General features: G+C 36.9%; 1 protein-coding gene across 1 annotated transcript; it reads right to left on the reverse strand.

Annotated features, from left to right (window-relative positions):
- Nucleotides 1-26: 26 nt before the first annotated feature.
- Slh (sec1 family domain containing Slh) lies at nucleotides 27-12,781 on the reverse strand. The gene is made up of 11 exons (XM_074093505.1): nucleotides 12,571-12,781; nucleotides 12,343-12,502; nucleotides 11,720-12,021; nucleotides 11,100-11,189; nucleotides 10,004-10,262; nucleotides 9,707-9,859; nucleotides 7,382-7,557; nucleotides 4,745-5,012; nucleotides 1,591-1,720; nucleotides 634-837; nucleotides 27-206 (listed from the first exon to the last, which is right to left on the reverse strand). The coding sequence occupies exons 1-11, from the start codon at nucleotides 12,596-12,598 to the stop codon at nucleotides 96-98; spliced, it is 1,881 nt and encodes a 626-aa protein (XP_073949606.1). The 5' UTR covers nucleotides 12,599-12,781; the 3' UTR covers nucleotides 27-95.
- Nucleotides 12,782-18,564: the final 5,783 nt, after the last annotated feature.

Genomic DNA, 18,564 nt, shown 5'->3' on the forward strand with positions numbered 1-18,564 from the left:
GTCGACGCGAAATGATCGCTTATAAATAATTATTGATTAATATTTATTATTTATACAGTAAAATAATTTATGTCATCTGAAAGCGACAGGAATGCTCAGTGAATCTCTTCACCCAGTAGGGACAGCTGTTTGAGGAACTGCGAAGCGTTGGGTAGCGTCGTAGCGCCGTATATAATTTTCCTTGCAGTTCCACTTGTGGCTTGTTGCTGTAAATAAAAACGCCAAATACTTAAGTCAATAATGATAATTTCCAAATTTAATGAGCGATAATGATTCACGATGAGTCTCGCTCGTGATTGTGTAGACGTAATTACATTCGTCTACTGTCACTGCTCAGTTACCGAAGTCACTGAAGTTTAATGTCTGTCTGTCAGTCTGTGGCATTGTAGCTCTCGAACGGGTACACCGATTTTGAAATGGTTTTTTTTACGTGAAAGCGTGTTTCCTTGCTTTGCTTCTTAGCTGTTTGATAAAAATTGGTTCAGCAGTTTTTGAGATATTGAACTGTGAAATGAGATCTTCATCATATCAGCCGCAGGACATCCACTGAAGGCCTTGGTCCTCCCATATACACTGAAAATGTTGAAATGACACGTCGGGGCATTTCCAACGTTTCGAAGTTGTTTAGGATACCTTAGCGAAGTCGATAAGGTTGTGATATTCGATGTAGTTCCCTCCTCCGACCAGGAACACGACGGCGTCCGTCGGAGGCGGTTGCCTCGCGAGGCGCGCGCGCGCCGCTGCGTCCGTTCGCGCGGCACGAGGGTCCAGCCACGTCAGCTCGTTGCCCTCCGTGTTGCTTAGGGCAGACTCCACGGCACGGCTTACTGGCAATTTCTAGGAAGAAAGTTTTGGACATGAAACTACCGTGAGACTCACTCATAGGTAATTAAATAATTATGGCAAACTAAACTAGGTGACGCAAGATTATGCCAAAAAGGTAGAACTTTGTGAAAATATGACAACACTGTTTTATATTCTTATATTTTATTCCAGAGTTAAACACTGTTGTGTATTTGATTTTAAATAAATATTATTATTATTAACCTGGTTACACATAATATTAAAATTGATTACAAGTGGTCTTATATGAATGTTTCAATTTAAATTATCTAATATTTCTAATTTCATGAGTTTTGTACAGACTATAGAATTTTAGTCATATTTTCACAGGTTCTACCTTTTTTGGCATAATCTCGTGTCGCATAGTTTAGTTTGGCATAATTATCATATTGCCGAAAGTAATATCGACCGTGAAACCAAGACCTCCTAACTGATAAATCTCGATCATGCAACTTAGGAGGTTTAGCTAGGGGGTGCTAAGGTCCTCAATCGCATGTCAAAGGTCATTCAGTTAGGAGGTGTTGGTTCTTCGCCGTCGATATCGCATAACGAGTACGAAACATACCTATCGCATTATCTTGTTTGGCACACCTTGTGTGGTGTGAGTAAGAGTGTAAGTAAGTACTGCGTTCCAACCTAACCTAACCCTACTTTGCTGGATTACAGCTTTATCCTAACCTAATCCATCCATCCATGGACAGGACCTACTAGCCTACTGCACAAGTTAGTTTTCTAACTTTCACTTACATGTTTCTTAACAACCAAGTTTTTGACGCCCTCCATTACAAACGAGGATCCTTGAGACACCAGCTTTGAGAACATGGACACCGTCTTTGTGCCGCCTCCTTCGTATTGACCTGACATCTTTGTGAATCCCCTAGAAAATGATAGAAAGAGATATTGAGTATTTCACGATCAGCAAAACAAGATACAACACTTTCTAATGCTCTTATGCGTGAATTTACACGATTAGCTATAAGGCGACGTACGCACTATGCGGCTAATTGAGCAGTTTTAGCGCTCCGTCTCTTTCTCTAGCGATACTTTGAAGAGGGATGGCGCGCTAAACCCGCACGGTTTATCCCTACATATCCCGTAAATGGGTGGATCAACTAGTTCTTGTTGTTATTCTGTCCCATCAGCGAGGGGACAAAAGTAGTACAGTTTAATAGATTTTTTTTTATGTCATATTATACCAACATGCTTAATGACGATGATGACCAATTGAAGGGATGTTTACAAAACCATACATACATAACTAACATTTTTGGCGGATTTGAGTTATTGGTATCATAGTGTTCGTCTAAGAAGGAGCTACAAGTAGTGCAAATGATATTGTCCAAAATTGTTACCTTAAAATATACCCATTTTACAAAACTACATAACTACATTATTTTTATAGGTAGCGATGACAATAGCAGCGGATGTGAGTATTAAAAAAAGTCCACATAATGAAGTAAAATAAGCCTGTATTTCTTAGAATACGAAAACAATTCCTAGGCAACTTTGTTTTATTTTCGTGTAAAAAGAACATAACTAATAAATTTTACAAAAACTGCATAAATGACGAACCTATTTTACTATTTTAAAAAATAATACTGGTCTTTGAAAAGTGTAATGGTGTTTATCTGAACTATTTGGCCACTTACTGAAATCACCTATAAAATATTTATCTCTATTATCTAGTATGTGCAAAGTCATTTAGTTTTTTTCGTTTCCTGTAAAATCATATCTAGTGTAGTTATGTTGTTTTTGTAAACATCCCTTCAATTATGGACGGGACTTAAAACTACCACAAAATGCATGTTTGGCAAATTTTAATTCTATAAACATACGGTTTAACGAGCGACAAGAAAAAGTTGATCGACTCAAATATTACCTACTCCTTTACTGCTTACTATGTTATGACTTATGGTGTACAATAAAGAGTTATTGTATTGTATTGTATCTCGATTTTCCCACAGTATCCATGTAGTACAGTATCCATCCCAAAACCGCCAAATCTAGAGATATGTAATTTTCACGGATGTTCGTCATACAACGTAGATAAATGAAGATGGAATTTCCATGAGATTTTCCCAAAATTTACATCGTTGTCTCCATTTACTTTGCTTGAATCAAGTTACGGGATTTTACATGCAATTGCATACCTAAACCACGAGCCCGTGAGAATCTATCTATCTATTTCAGCCCTTATAGCGCCCGTCTTCGGGCATAGGCCTCCTCTCTACTTTTCCCGTCTTGCCTATCCACTGCCACTCGCATTCAGTTTACGCTTGCTTGTTGCCGGATATCGTCTGAAGCCCGTGAGAATATCCGAATAAAAAGTAGTAGGCCAACAAAATTTTATTCAAATCCAGCTGTTTTAGATAGAACGACTAACAAACAGACACTCACAAACTTTCGCATTTATAATATACTCAACGGCATAAAATTTGGCCCATTCTACATACAAAATTACCTATTGCTACATACTCTTGAGGGCCAGATTTTTAGCCGCTCAATGAATAGAGGCCCAAATAGTAGATTGTTGCACCAAGCAGAAAGTTATTTATTACTGTACCGAGTGCCAATTAAAAAGCACGAGGGCAATATAAATTACTTAATGCGAGGTGCATAATCTGCTTTTCTTAGAACTGTTACAGGAATAGTAGAGGAAAAAAAAACTCATGCTAAATAATTAATAGGAAAGAAATGTCACTAGCACTCGATGATTCCATTTTTGTGAGTAAGTTTACATTCGCACTCTCAAAAAATGACCACGGAAAATTCGCAAGGTTTCCGCCATTTTTTTTTTATTTTCTTACTTTGTTAGTAGAGAAGAGTTATTGTCGTTCCAATTGTTTATTTAACTTTTGACAGATCACGCACGTGAAGTTTTACAATAATTTTCGGTACAATGTACTACAGAGAATACCGTACTTCATGGACGGGTACCGCCCACTTAGTGATGTGCCATTCGTAATGAATGACCTAAAGACTATAAAAACCGTTTTGAAGTAAATCGATTTTATAAATAAAACATACATTTAAAATTATTGTGATTATATTTTATATCAAAATCATTTAAAAATAATAAAACATTAATATGCCTTTAGGGATTAAAAAGTTAAAACAACTAAAATAGGCACTGTAATACTATTTTTAATTATACCTACCACGGGCGTCTCGTTGTGAGTAACAACAAACTGGCGTCGCTGCCGCGTCCAGTTTTGCCGCTTCATAATTGTCAAAATTACTAAATTACCGTCGGAAGTGATAAACATGTTAACTTAACATAAATGGTTTATTTTAATATGTAAGATAAAGTAACTTAAAACACCTGTGAATGTTTGTTGAAAAATGTTGAGCAAAAATAAAATATGAATGTGTTAAATCGATTAAAACTTCTTCATGAATAAAATCGATTGTTAAAATCAATCGAATCAGTAACGCATCAGGGCATCACTATTTTAATTAGTACTCGAGCTGTCAAAAATTAAATAAACGATTGGAACGACAATGTAGCAGATATTTTTACCCACGATATGTCAAATTTCGGATGGGCGCCAGGTTGGCCAACCAAATACACAAAGTTTTTTTTTTCAATATACGGCTACTTACTATTTTTGGTAGGATTGGTAGCAACATTTTTTTTTGTACGCAATCTGTCAAATTTCATAAGACCGTCAGGAACAACCTAACACTAGATTTTTATACACGATGCAGACTAATTTTATAGCAAAAATACTTGTGTTAACTCTTTGGTGGTGCAATTAAAAAAAAAAAACTAAAACAATGCAATAAAGGGTTTTCATATATTTTATCTGCTCTAGAGCAGTAAAGTCCCGCTTTGTGCTGGGTATTTGGTGCGGTTATGATGAAATTAAAGCATAGTTGGAAGAAAAGTCAATTTACTTACTTCCACCGTCGCATGTAGGAGATAGGATTAACATCACAATTGGCAGCCACCAGTGCTGATTCAAGTTTCTTATAATCATCTTCAGATATTTGTGAAGTGCACATATAGTATATGATAAAGAGTCGCATTTTGTCCTCCGGAGTGCCAGCGTCTGGATCGGAGATGAGATCGACGACCGCTTTGCTTTCGACGACACTTTTGCTCATTATTTTTTCTTCCAATTCGAAGAATGAGTCCAACCTCCTTGACTTGATTGCGTTAAGGATAGCTAGGAAAAATAAGAAAATATTATGAAACCTCCTTCAACCATTTTATAGGTATAAAATAGTGCAACGAGAGTAGAGGTGAATGATTAGGATTACACACACACAGCTACAACATTGTCGTGTAATAACAGCAGGATTTTGACATTTACTCATTCATTTCATTCATTCTCCTTTTGTGCAATCAGTTCTTTTTTTAGCTGTGTGCATAATCATTCACTTCAACTCTCGTGGCACTACCTATACTAACATGCATAATCACTGGAGCCACAGACTGGAAATTTGGGAGTGGGACATATTTTTTTAGGGTCAAAGAAATGATGATTGGTTATTTGGAGTCTTTTTGTATTTTTTATTTCAACTCCATATTTGTTACTTTTACGGGTATCCCGTGAAACCATATCGAAAATAAATAAATATTCAAATTTGGAGTTGAAATAAAAAATACACAAAAAGACTCCAAATAACCAATCATAAGAAACGGAACTAAGTATGATACGTGGTGAATGGTGTGTCCAAGTGTGGTCTGGAGAGTTCTTTGATGAATTTATTGTTTAGATTCCTTCTTTCCTATTGAAAATTCGCTACCTACAGGTACTGGGCCTGAGAGAGATTGCAAATTGCAAAAAAAAACCAGCTTATTTTAAACTTACGTTTATTTTTTCTTAGGTATTTACTAACAATATTACTATTTATTTATTAACTATTATAACATTTACTTCAAAAAACAGCATAATTCTAATCTTCTTCAATGTCGCATTCGACTTCGTTAACGCAACTCTGGCCTCTACAATTTTTGCACATCGTGGTACATCGTAAAATCAAAAAACGGCGAAAAAATCACGTTTGTTGTATGGGAGCCCCCCGTAAATATTTATTTTATTATATTTTTAGTATTTGTTGTTATAGCGGCCACAGTAATACATAATCTGTGAAAATTTTAAGTTCCTAGCTGATACGGCTCAACTGGCTCAAGAGATAGAGCCCTGTGACAGACGGACGGACAGCGCACACAGCGCAGACAGCGGAGTCTCAGTAATAGGGTTCCGTTGGCACCCTTTGGGTACGGAACCCTAAAAATACGTAAGTACGAGTACGCGAACGTAAAAGGTGATCATCTCGCGAAGCGCACACATTTAAGCCGCGCGATGTACTTTTGTTCGTAGTGAACCTACTTGGTCTCTTTTACTGTGGCCGTGCAGAGCGGTGGTGAATTTTCAAAATAGCATAGCAGCGTCAAATGAATGAGTGTAGAAATGAATTATACCTTTTTATAAAGAGCATATTCTTTTTTTTACTTTAGTCATACATATCTTGGCGGTAAAGTGTGACATAATTGAAAAAACTAAACGATTAACAAAAAAACTATTATTAAAAATGTTCGTATTTGGTGCCAGATTGCGATGAAACTGTAAGTGGTATCGCTTTTGTATATATGAAAGGTTTATAGTAAATTTATCTAGGATTATTTCGTTCCTACACACTTTTTATGCATCGAGTACGGTTTTCTTTAAAAATGGAAAATACTGCGGTCCGGGACATATTCGTGGGCGCGGGGGGTGAAGCGCGCCCCGGAGGGGGGGGAGTGGATTAAATTTAACTTTGCTCTATAACCTACATATCCTATTATATTATTTAATACGAGAGTGAGAGGGACGGTACGATACGAACTTCGAATTTCGTAGTAGCCCTGCTGTTCTTTTTGTAGCTGTGTGTGTAACCATTCTATGGTTCCTAATCATTGTTGTCCGAAATAAAGATTATTATTATTATTATTACCTACTAAATATTTAAACTAACACTGGATGGATTAATTGTCCGAAATATATGTTTTCAATTAAAATTAGAGTTACAGGTAATCGCGGACTACTTAAATCACGAAGAAAATAATGTTTAACCTTCATTAGTCAATTTATTGACTCATACGCCGCTTTCCTGAAATTAGTCTACTCATAAGTACAATCAATATAACCATGGGTGGATACAGGGGGGCCAGGGGGTCATAACCCTCCCCCTAGTCCCTGGTTAACGTAACTTTAGAAATTTTTCTACTCATTAACTTTTTAGTCTCGCGACTAATGAGGAAAATTGATTAAGTTATGACTAGAATTTGACCATGTGACCCACCCTCTACCTATAGAATTTGACTATGTGGCTTCCTCCTGACTATAAAGCTGGACCCGCCCTTGATCAGTTGAGGCCAAAGATATCCTTATGCTGGCACTTCACTTGGCATATTCACCGAAATGTTTGCGTGTACGAAAGAGATGTACTATTTCATTTCTACCATGTCAATAGCAACACAACGCCAAGTGAAGTGCCTCCATTCCATTACATCTTACTACCTTGTCGCTGTCACTTCATGCTTACTTACCGGTTGCGATTGTAGTATGCATGTCAATAAGCCGTTTCTTCTCCATGAGTTGAGGCAGCGAGTTGACTGCGCTGGTCAGCCGCTGAGTGTTGTCGCTCACCAAGCTAAGCGCTAGGTCGCTGTCTGCATCCAAACCCATTGAGCTTTTCAGCTTCTTTACTTCAGCCTCTGAATTTCTGTAAAAATTGTAGAAAGAACAAGTTGTTTTTGTTTTCTGATTTTCGTAAGTTTTGTGAGTAGTCGTTAAGCATGACTACTAATACAACTAACTGCAGCAACTGTGGTAACAACTGTGGTGCGCGTCACCGTTAAAACTGTAATTTGGGACTGAGAATAAGTAGACTGATGTTTTTTGAAATATTTAAACACAGCAAACTATCACTTCCGCGTTTAGCTGTTTTGGCGTTTAAGCAAACAGACATACTGTGGCAGGTTTTACAGTAGGACGGACTAAGGGACCTGATGGGCATCAGCTTTTAAGGGTTCCGTAGTCAAATAGGAACCCTTATAGTTTCGCCATGTCTGTCCGTCTGTCTGTTTGTCCGCGGCTAAGCTCAGAAACCGTTAGTACTAGAAAGCTGTAATTTGGCATGAATATACATAATCAATTACGCTGACAGTGGTAAAAAAAATAAAAAAAAAATCAATTCAGTGATCTGTTTGCGAAATATATAAAACTTTAAAATTAAAATTTTCATTAAAAATCGAAATGGTAGTAAGTATATCAAATTTACAAGGAAATCATAACGGAAAAGATTGCTCGAGAATGATTAGTAGTTCAAGAGTAAAAAACCAGCCAAGTGCGAGTCGGAATTGCGCACCGAGGGTTCCGTACAAACCTGTAGGAAGTAACTTTAAAATTATTAAAAATATTTTTATTATATGATGTAACTAAAATTTACGGTTTTCGCAATTTTCCCTTTATCTGTGCTATAAGACGATGCTTCGTACCAAATTTCAAGATTCTGAGTTCACGGGAACTACCCTGTAGGTTTTGATTCCCTTGCGAGTTTCGAAAATTTACGATAATTTGCGGCATAAACAGTTGTATCTTTTGATTGCGTTGGCTTAGAAGTTTGATTTTTTCACAGCTCCAAGGGACAGTAGACCTGAGTATTTGATATAAATTTCAGCTTGATACCTCTACGCGTTCCTGAGAAAAAGGGTCTTAACAGACGGACGGACGGACAACAAAGTGATCCTATATGGGTTCCGTTTTTTCCTTTCGAGGTACGGAACCCTAATTTAGCAGCCTAAGGTATAAAATATACCAAAACTTGGAAAATTCCGTACACAATACGAAATCCTTAGAAAAATATTACTTACTTGATTTTTTTGTAATCGCTACGGAACCCTATCTTATACAAGGGGAACTAACCAATTTATCGAGGAAGTCTATAAAGTCGATATTGGTTCGGACTTAGCGACCCCCGCCGACGGTTTGGGCGCAAAACGTCCCTCCACCATAATTACGTCCCATTCGCAAAACGTCTTCTTTGCAAAAATTATGCAAAAAATTCCTATTCGCATTACGTCCCTTTTTCAAAACGTCCCATCCCTTTCGCAAAATGTCCCTTCTGCAAAAACCCCTGTCGCCGAACGTCCCCGCCGCATAATGCCCCTTTCGCAAAACATACCGTATGCGAAATATCACATCGATTTTCCTGCTATTGACCGCCATAATAAATAGTATAGTCAGCTAGGCATAGACAGCAGAAGTAAATAAAGAGGCCAAAAAGATTTGATCACGACTTTACCGTAAAACCTGTGGCTTACACGGGACATTTTGCGAAAGAAACGCATTGCGAACGGGATATTTTGTGAAAGGGACGTAATTTATTTATTTATTTTCGGAGAACCAACAGCTTTAATTTACAGAGTAAACTTATTTTATAGTATCAATAAAGCAAATGTGAAGGGACATTTTGAGAACGGGATATTTTGCAGAAGGGCCGTTTTGGGAATGGGACATTTACAAAAGGGACCTTTTGCGAAAGGGACAAAGGAACAATTTGCGAATGGGTCCTTCTGCGCCTAAACCCCGCCGACAACCATGACCATTTTGTTAAAAGTTTAGCAACTTAGAAGAAGATATTAATAACTAGCGTTACCCGCGACTCCATCCGCGCAGAATTCGTTTATCCTGCGAGAACTATGCAATTTTTCGGGATAAAACTAGCCTATCTCTTTCTCCAGGACTCAAACTATCTCTATACCGAATTTGATCTAAATCGGTTCAGTGGTTTAGATGGGATGAAGTAACAACCAAACAAACAGACTTACAAACTTTCGCTTTTATAATATTAATGGGATTTTTAAACCTGCCTGTATTTGTCCAGGTCTTCCTGTATTGCTTCTGCTACAGTGGGGAAGGGGCTACCCTTGTGTTCAGTCCACAGAGGATCCTTCGAGTCCAAGTCGCAAACGCGCATTTTTGTTTTTTGGCCTGGCAATGCTGAACTCTCTGGAACTGCAGCCCTGAAAATCAAATGTAGTTTAAATAAAAAATTAGTGAATAAAATATTATATAAGTTTTCAAAGGATGAAGTAGTTCTGAAAAAGCTTGAATTAGGTTTTTTTTTTCGCTTTTTGAGGATTTTTTTAGTTTATGAAATTGCATACCTGTTTAGCGACAAATCCAGTACATCGTGTGCCAGTGCTTGGTAAGTCCATGTATGATGTAATGGTGTTGCCATATCAATATTTCTATCCAACAGGATGAGCATTGGTCGAGTGAAACTGAATGAGCCCACTTGCCCAGTGTTGCCATGGAACAAATTGTTTCTAGCGTCCCATAGATTTTCGCGTAATTTTTTATCTAGCTTTGTAGCAACCATTTCTGCTGCATTTCCTTTGCTACTTCGTATAATAGGTACATTACCTGAAAAATTACAAAATCTTATTTTTATTTCATATTTAAATATAAGTACTACCCACATTATTACTATGATTAACAATTTGTTTAATATAAAACAAAATAGCTAAAACTAAATCACATTTTTTATATCCATACACAGTTTAGAAGTCACAAAACGATAATCCAAAAAAAAATGACAAACTTATAATTACAAACTAAGGCATAAGGGTATTTCTCCACTAATTGGAAAATTTGAACAGTCCCCTGACAACTTTCTCTTCAAATTATGATGAATTGAACAGTAAAAATGGTTTGCACCATAACCAGTGTTGTGTAGAGTAGACCTATATAAATGTATCAACAAATGTCAATCTTATCAATTATTTTTTATTAATTATAATCAGGCAACAGGGTAACTGTTTTTGTACTCTTGGGACAATGTTTGATTAAAAATATTAATAAAATGACATGCATATAATTGAAAGTACTACTTTATTATCATCAATGGTGTAATCATCTTTTTATGTTCAATAGAGATTCTTGCTAAATTGTAACACATGGCTAATATTATCTGATACTTATTAAATTCTGGGTTGGACATGGGGTTTTTGAAAATTTTAAATTAAATGGGTACTTTTATTTTTGGTATAATATTAGACAAGATTAAAAATGTGGTTGTTATTGTATGTTAAAATTATGGTAAACACAGAAATATTTTTCTTTGGCATTTATCTCGACATGTTTTTCCAAAAAAAGCCAAGGACAATGATTTTCTAATTACTGGAGAAATGCCCATAAACACCTAAATTAAACAATAGTTAAAATTGCCATGTTTAGTTAACTTTATAATTACAAACTTACCTAATGTAACAAATACTGAAAACAAACTTTCAACAATATTGTCCATAATTGCTTCCATTTCAGTATCTTTAGTATCACCTTTGTTTATTGCTGTAAAAGTAAAATTTTGTTTTATAAACCATATGGTATTGGACATTGACAAGCCTGAATCACATTGGACATGGAGAGTGTTTTAAGCAATATTGCCTGGTTCACATTATTCCAGTAAAACCATTCCAGTAGCATGACACTGCGGTGCTTTATCGATCTTGTGTAACTTGTTCGGATTGTGACCCCGCAATGCATCGCTACTGGCACAACTTTACTGGAATAATGTGAACCAGGTGTTGACCGCCTATTTGAATTTTGTGTGAATATAAAAATTTTGTACTGTTTTGTGGTGTGCAATAAAGAATATTTGTATTGTATTGTATTGTAGCAGGGGCTCATCAAAAGTATTGTAAATAATTAAAATAAGTAACTTATGGACCCTAAGGTGGCAGACCACAACCTCTGGGTCTGGTTCAGTCACTAAAAATCTTTAAGAACCACTGATATAGTTAGTCTAACCTGTTGCAGATTCAGACTTAATATAAGTAATAATATTATGTTATGTTTTCATTGTAACAACAAATATTTACCATAGTAGGACAGTGGATCAGACTGCTGATGCTTCATGATGAAAAGATCCTCCTCCAGGCAAATGAAGTTCAAATATTGGTCATAAATTTTATGTATATGCATTACTGAGTTTGACTGTATAGCCGATGCAGCAAGGTCTTCCAACTTTTGGCGTGTTATAGGTGATATGAAATTCAAGTGATACTGGTCGTAGATTCCATTGTCCAAGTCCTGGCTAATACGACCTAAGTTTTCTTCAGATGGTGCACAGAAATAGACAGCTGGCACTTCTGGGATGTTATCACGGTCTGAATGTAGCTGGCTGGAATTTTTTTTATCAAATAAAAAAAAGGAATATTCTGTCAGTGTTAAACATTTTTTAAATTACATTTACACAGTGAAGTTAATTATTTACTGATCTAATCAGACTGAATATATTAACTGAATTGTATATGTAACAAAAAAGTATTAATGTTGCTATAAAAGTTGTTAGTTTTTATTTATTATTATTAAGGATCATATTGACTAGTTTAATTAATACTGCTGATCTCACCATAAATCTAGTAATAACTTGTAAGCAAATACCTCCAGCATAACTGGTGTTTAAGTCAGTGGTCAAAAGGTTAAGAAGATATGTACTTACACGTGAAGAGTGACCCCTAATTCCCTCAATTCTTTGATAGAAATTAAAGGAGAAATAATGTCCTGGCCGATTCGGTCGTAAACTAGCACCTTCCATGTCGGTTCGTTTGCAACGTTTTTATTTAACGGCTGGTTCAAATTTAGCATCTGCTTCAGGGCATCTGAAAAAATACGACAGTCAGTACCAGTGGCTCGATGTTGACACGAAGTTAAACTATGAGTTACTTACTGAGTTGGCGTTCACGTAAGGTGCTCATTGTGCTGTAATAAAAGATTTTCCATTAAATTATGGCAATTATTTGCGAGTCCGAGACTTTTCCGATTCTCTTTAGAATCAAAAATTTATAATTCAACCTCTGAATTGTATTATTTCCAGTACCAAAACTACTTGAATCGGAATGAAACATGAATACGAATACGTCAAACCAAACGTCAAGTTGACGTTACACGTTGTCATCCAGATTCGTTCAGAAATGTATCTAAAGCTAGAAACACACTGACGCCGGAGGCAGAGCCGGTGCGGCGCGGCACGGAGGCGGTACTGGGTGTAATATTCGATGTAATATTCGTAAAAGAGGCCACAAAGAATATCGCGCCTCGCTTATTTCCGGCGCGGTGTTCTGTGTTGCCTCTTTCTCTTTCATGTTAGCTCGAATATAATTACGCCCGGTACCGCCTCCGCGCCGCGCCGCACCGCCCCGCCACCGTTCTCTGTGTGTTTCAAGCTTTAAAGTGTGCGTTCGTTTAGCAAAACCTTTGAGCAAAACATAAAAAATTCGTTGTCTTATTTTTATAAATTTTCTTGTAAAACCTATGTATGAAAATTACAGTACCTAAGCCTTCGCTTTACAGCCAGGAGTAAGAGAGAGGCAGTACACTTAATTTTAAGGAGTTACAGGTGTAAGCATCTTCATCTTCCGCAAGGTCGACTACGTTGATTTGTCGGCCTGCCTATGTATAAACATTTGTTGTGCCAATGTTGTACATAGTGAGCGTCCTCAAGTTATAATAGTAATTTGCGGCAGGCGAGCTACATCAACGAGATAATAATGATACAGTCATAACTGACATAATGAATGAGTTAGTTTACTGAAATGAGTAGGTAGGTATGGGCTGTGGTATGGGTTAACTGCGTTTTCAAAAGAACCGATAACCTTTGGAGATGAAAGATTCTTGAGTAGGGATTGAGCACCGAAAGCCGAAGAATATAGGCTATAAATTGCATCTCATGGGTTGATGTCCTGGCGCCACCTGACGGTAAATTTCAAATATGGCGCCGCCGCTATGTAATCATTCCCTGGAAAGTGCTTTGCTCGGATAAGTATTGTATTGTCTGATCTGTTTGAGTAGGTATTTCGGCATCTACCTGAATACCTGCGTGCCTACTTTGAATTCATCATTCAGAGAGCTCTCTGGACTTACAAAAGCCTTTATTTAGGATTAGCAGTTTAGTAATTATCGTTACCTATGAGTACGAAAAGAACGTGTGATAATTATCTCCTGTCATTATGACTAGAGTGCCCTGATTGCGAGGCCCTTAGTCACAATACAATATTGTGCCTTAGTTTTAGGTCTAACCATGTGAGCTCACGCATACGCGTAAATAAAAGAAAGTTTTAGGTCAGGCCGTAAATAAATATGAAGTAGGTAATATTTACGGAATATTTAGGGAGCATTAATGGTGCAAATTCGCGAATAAGAGTGCGAAGGGGGATAAAGAAATTTGCAGACTTGAAAGCACGCGCGCCTAAAGATAGTTGGGCCTATTATCGGACCAACCGAATCGCGACCCACTGTCAAAGAGCAACTTGATTATATGCAACTTACTGTAAGACTGTTCTACCTCCTTTTACTATGGTTCTACGTTGGATCAGCAATATGGTTTATTATAGCAGGTAAGGTAATGTTCCTAAATTGTTATAAGTTATCGGGTTTTTAACCGACTTCAAAAAAGGAGGTTCTCAGTTTGACCTGCCTTATGTCCGCGATTATCTCGCGTTTGGCTGGATCGATTTTGATGCGGTTTTCGGAAATGTTTTTGTTTAATTTAGGAAAAAATTAACTGACTTAAAAAAATGGAAAACTGTTATAAAACAATGTAACAAAGCCGTGTTCAATCAATGGAATCGTTATGAGATGTAGGTACTTTGGCAACAAATCACTTAAACGAAAATGATTTTTAGACCGTCGGACGGGATTCCACATGGCACCTCTTGTTTATGCGTCAGAGGTTTGGGTTCGATTACCGTCCGGCGATCAGAAAATATAAGTCATTTAAAAAAAAAACATAGATAGTTCAGGAAACGTATTGCCAATAAAAACAAATCAGACACAGATTATAATTATAACTTGGATTAACAGATGGGGCCATTCAATAATAAACTTTTAAATCGATAAGTACATATCTAAATACTGTAGATCCCATCATTGTGTACCATTGTGTACTTACAAATAATAGTTGTAAAGGTCATACTACAACCATGGTCATTATCGTCAATGAAAAAAATCGTGTTTTTGTCTACTTACCTTCCTTCCGTACAAAATCCTACAAAATTTAATCTGTAAAAGACTAGCGCTATACATTTTTTTTTGTTATTCGACTGGATGGCAAACGGTCAAGTGGGTCTCCTGATGGTAAGAGATCACCACCGCCCATAAACATCTGGAACACCAGGGGTATTGCAGATGCGTTGTCAACCTAGAGGCCTAAGATGGGACGATACCTCAAGTGCCAGTAATTTCACCGGCTGTCTTACTCTCCACGCCGAAACACAACAGCGCAAGCACTGCTGCTTCACGGCAGGATTAGCGAGCAAGAAGGTGGTAGCAATCCGGGCGGACTTTGCACAAGGTCCTACAACCTAAAGATTTATTGAGGTTCTTACACAGGTGTATAGCTAGTGCTACGAGAGTTGAGGTCACTAACTAACGAAAGTTGAAAAACCCTCGACTTTGTCGTTTCAAAGTTTAATAAGTACCTCAAAAAAAGGCTTAATACATTTTAATGAAACTGCTAAGAGCCAGCGCAACCACGCCGCACCAAAACTCGTTTCACGTAAAAAAATCCGCATCAAAATTGGTCCATCTGTTTGAGAGTTATGATGCACAGGTCAACTCACGCCCTCTTTTTACGTCGAGGGTTAAAAATAAGTATGAGCATTGAGCACGTGTCGTGTCAATAGAAATGAGAGTATGTAACAATAGTAAGTACATAATCCATAGGTACTAATATTATAAATGCGAAAGAGTGTGTCTTTGTATGTTTGCCCGTCTGTCATGTCGAAACGGAGCCACAGAATAAGTACTAGTACAAGTAAACCTCTAACTAACGATGAGAGCGGCTAACGCCTCCGTAATTCAAAATCACACCTCTTTGTCTCTATTCTTGAGTGCATGTACCTAATACTTTTTTGAAAAGTTTATTCTATTATCCATTTTCTTCTAAGCGATTTTATACCTCTAGCGCCGAATATCTTACTTCTTATTTCCCACATGCATGCTAGATATTCAGAATTTATTCATTGTATCCCTAAGACGCTTGCGATATAGAAGAGTTACTGCTAGTGTTGCCAACTGTGTGTCAGAATTTGAAAAAGGCTGCTAGTTTGGGAAATTTTTAGCCGACTTCAAAAAAGGAGGAAAAATTAAAAATTAAAATTTTTAATCTGTTTATTTCAATAAAAAATGCATAATTACTTGATTAATCCTAGGATTTTTTGGTTAAGGAGTCTCTAAGTTGTTTGTACAATGTGGAGGTTATCTATTCGGTCATTTATGAACCGATTTGAATTTTTTTTCTTCCTTCGTCTAGGAATGCTTTCAATTAGGTCCCATAAGCACTTAATCAGGATCTGATGATTGGATCCTAAGGAAATCGAGGGAACTCTTCAAATATTGTAGGGACACCTATGGTAATTTGGATATATTTAGCAGTAACTCATGCATTTGCTCTTGAAAATATCATTTGGTGAAGTGGAACTGATGATGAAGACCACATTCGACCAACGGAGCGACTACTCAATAAAAAGTACTTCACGGGTTGATTTTCAATGTCTTTAACACAGATGCTAAGCAATTTAAGCTCATCGTAATGCGGTGAAATAGAACGGGTGGTGAAGCACCAGGACTCCTCAATAATGAACGTCTCAGCATCGGAAAAGGCAATTTTTCGTATAAGGAGACGAGCAGTTGACATTAAACTATCTTAGATCTTTTACACTAAAAACCATGAAAATAATTTTCTACCACTCTGAAGTCGGTGCCTCAGCACGAGGCCAGCAGGAGTGATTGAAGCCCAATATACTCGTATAGTATGTAGATGGTTTTTTGTAGTCGATTCAATTTTTGTTACAATTTTTTTTTAAGTAACTTTTGTTTGATACTTTTTGCAAACGCACCTGCAGTCAAGAAAACTGAATCTCGTACCTTTGTGCTACTAAAGTTATGTTGACATCCCATACATTTGCCAAAGAAATCATAGCGATAATGATTATGAAAAGGTTCAGTTTCCTCGTCTGTACGTTGATTTCCACTTTCCACGTATAATATATAACGAATTTGATGTCATTCCGACCACTAAAAATTACTGAAATATTTGCAAGATTTGAATCAAACATATATATGTACCTACTTAGGTACCTACATGACGAAACAATTAGGCGTCGGGTGAAAAACGTTTTGTTGGAAACCCATGGGACTGTAGGTGAATTTATAAATAATGTCGTTTTTATTTTCTACCTTTATAATAAATTTTATTTTTAGATCACTGATTTTTTGTAATATACATAATTGATTTTTGTAAACTCTTAACTTAGTATCTCCGCAAAGTAACGCCTGATTCAATAAATTATTTCTTATCTTAGTATTAACTTAACTATATACCTACAGAAATTTAACTTGATGATACCTAGTTATTTTAGGTACATAGTTCAACTAAGGTTCACTATAGTATGTATACATAACCAGAAACCATTTGGCTAACATTTAATTTGAGAAACTTTTACTATCTATTGTCAAAGAGTTAGAATATAGATTATTCGGCAGAAACAATATTTTAAGCAAGGAATTAATATTTTGGGCCAGGCTGACTAACAACAAACGGGGTTTGATGAGCAAAAAAATGGCCAGACTTCCACCCGGAAAAGTTGGCGAGACTGGTCCTTGCTTTCTTGGTCGTCTACCTATAGCACAACGTAACAGGACGTAAGACTTTGAAGCGGCACGCGGCAGAGTAGTTCAATAGGAATTCCTCTAGCAATGTCGATATTGTCGATGTGGCGATGTCGACGTTAGCTCTCGCAAAATGCGGGCTATGCGTCGGGTTGGAATAAATAAATAGCAATGTTTTTATCTGTCGTAGTCGTATAAGAATGAATATTGAAATTATTGTTTATGTAGTTCTCGGCCTGTATACGTCCCACTGCAGGCATGGGCCTCCTCGGGCCCAGTGGGGATTGGGAACTTCACACATACCATTAAATTTCTTCGCAGTTGCGTGCAGGTTTGCTCACAATGTTTTCCTTCTCCGTAAATTCCATGGTAGATATCAAATGTAATTTCGCACATAAATTCCGAAAAACTTAGTGTTAGAGGTTCGAATCTAGGCTAGGTAGGTACCTAAATAAAAAAACTACCTCTTTGAATTTAATTGTAAATCCATGCCAAATGATAGTTTTTCTAGTAGGTACTTATAGTAAAAGTCAGAGATAAAAGTCGTGGAAAGACAGACAGGCTTGACAAAATTGAAAATTGGTGACATCGGTCCTGGAATGGAGTAAAAAAAATAGAACAGAATTGATAAACTCCTCCTGTTTTTGAAGTCGGTTAAAAAGATAAAATTTGCTTAAGTACTAGTGGCGTTGAGTGATTATTTTCTTAAGGCTCAGTTTAGCAGTAGACCTGCAAGAAAAGTAGTAGATATAATTGCATTACATTGCGGCGCTCGATTTACCACTTCAATTTTATAAGCTTTACGGCCTCGCAATGTATTGCAACTTGCAGGTCTAAACTGGGCTTAAGTAAGATAACCCGGAGAGCGGGGGAAGTTACTATGCAACACGTCCAATTAGTGTACAAGTAGGTACACAATTTTTGCCATATTTGTCATCACTGACGCTACATAAAAAGTTTAGTAAACTCGGTGGGAATTGAATTGTTCCGGCGCCCCGCTTCTGACTCTGTTATCTGTACTAATGAAATGACTGCCATTTTTTTCTTTATTGAC

The sequence above is a fragment of the Choristoneura fumiferana genome, chromosome 10, assembly GCF_025370935.1.
Source record: "Choristoneura fumiferana chromosome 10, NRCan_CFum_1, whole genome shotgun sequence".
Lineage (NCBI taxonomy): Eukaryota > Metazoa > Arthropoda > Insecta > Lepidoptera > Tortricidae > Choristoneura > Choristoneura fumiferana.

Bases quoted from the DNA above. Each gene is read 5' to 3' on its own strand.
- Slh (XM_074093505.1), bottom strand. From the start codon at position 12,598: ATGAGCACCTTACGTGAACGCCAACTCA. The intron at 11,190-11,719 runs GTAAATATTTGT...TTACTTTTACAG, and splicing joins TGATCCACTGTCCTACTATG to CAATAAACAAAGGTGATACT. The intron at 838-1,590 runs GTAAGTGAAAGT...CTTTCTTCCTAG, and splicing joins ACTTGGTTGTTAAGAAACAT to AAATTGCCAGTAAGCCGTGC.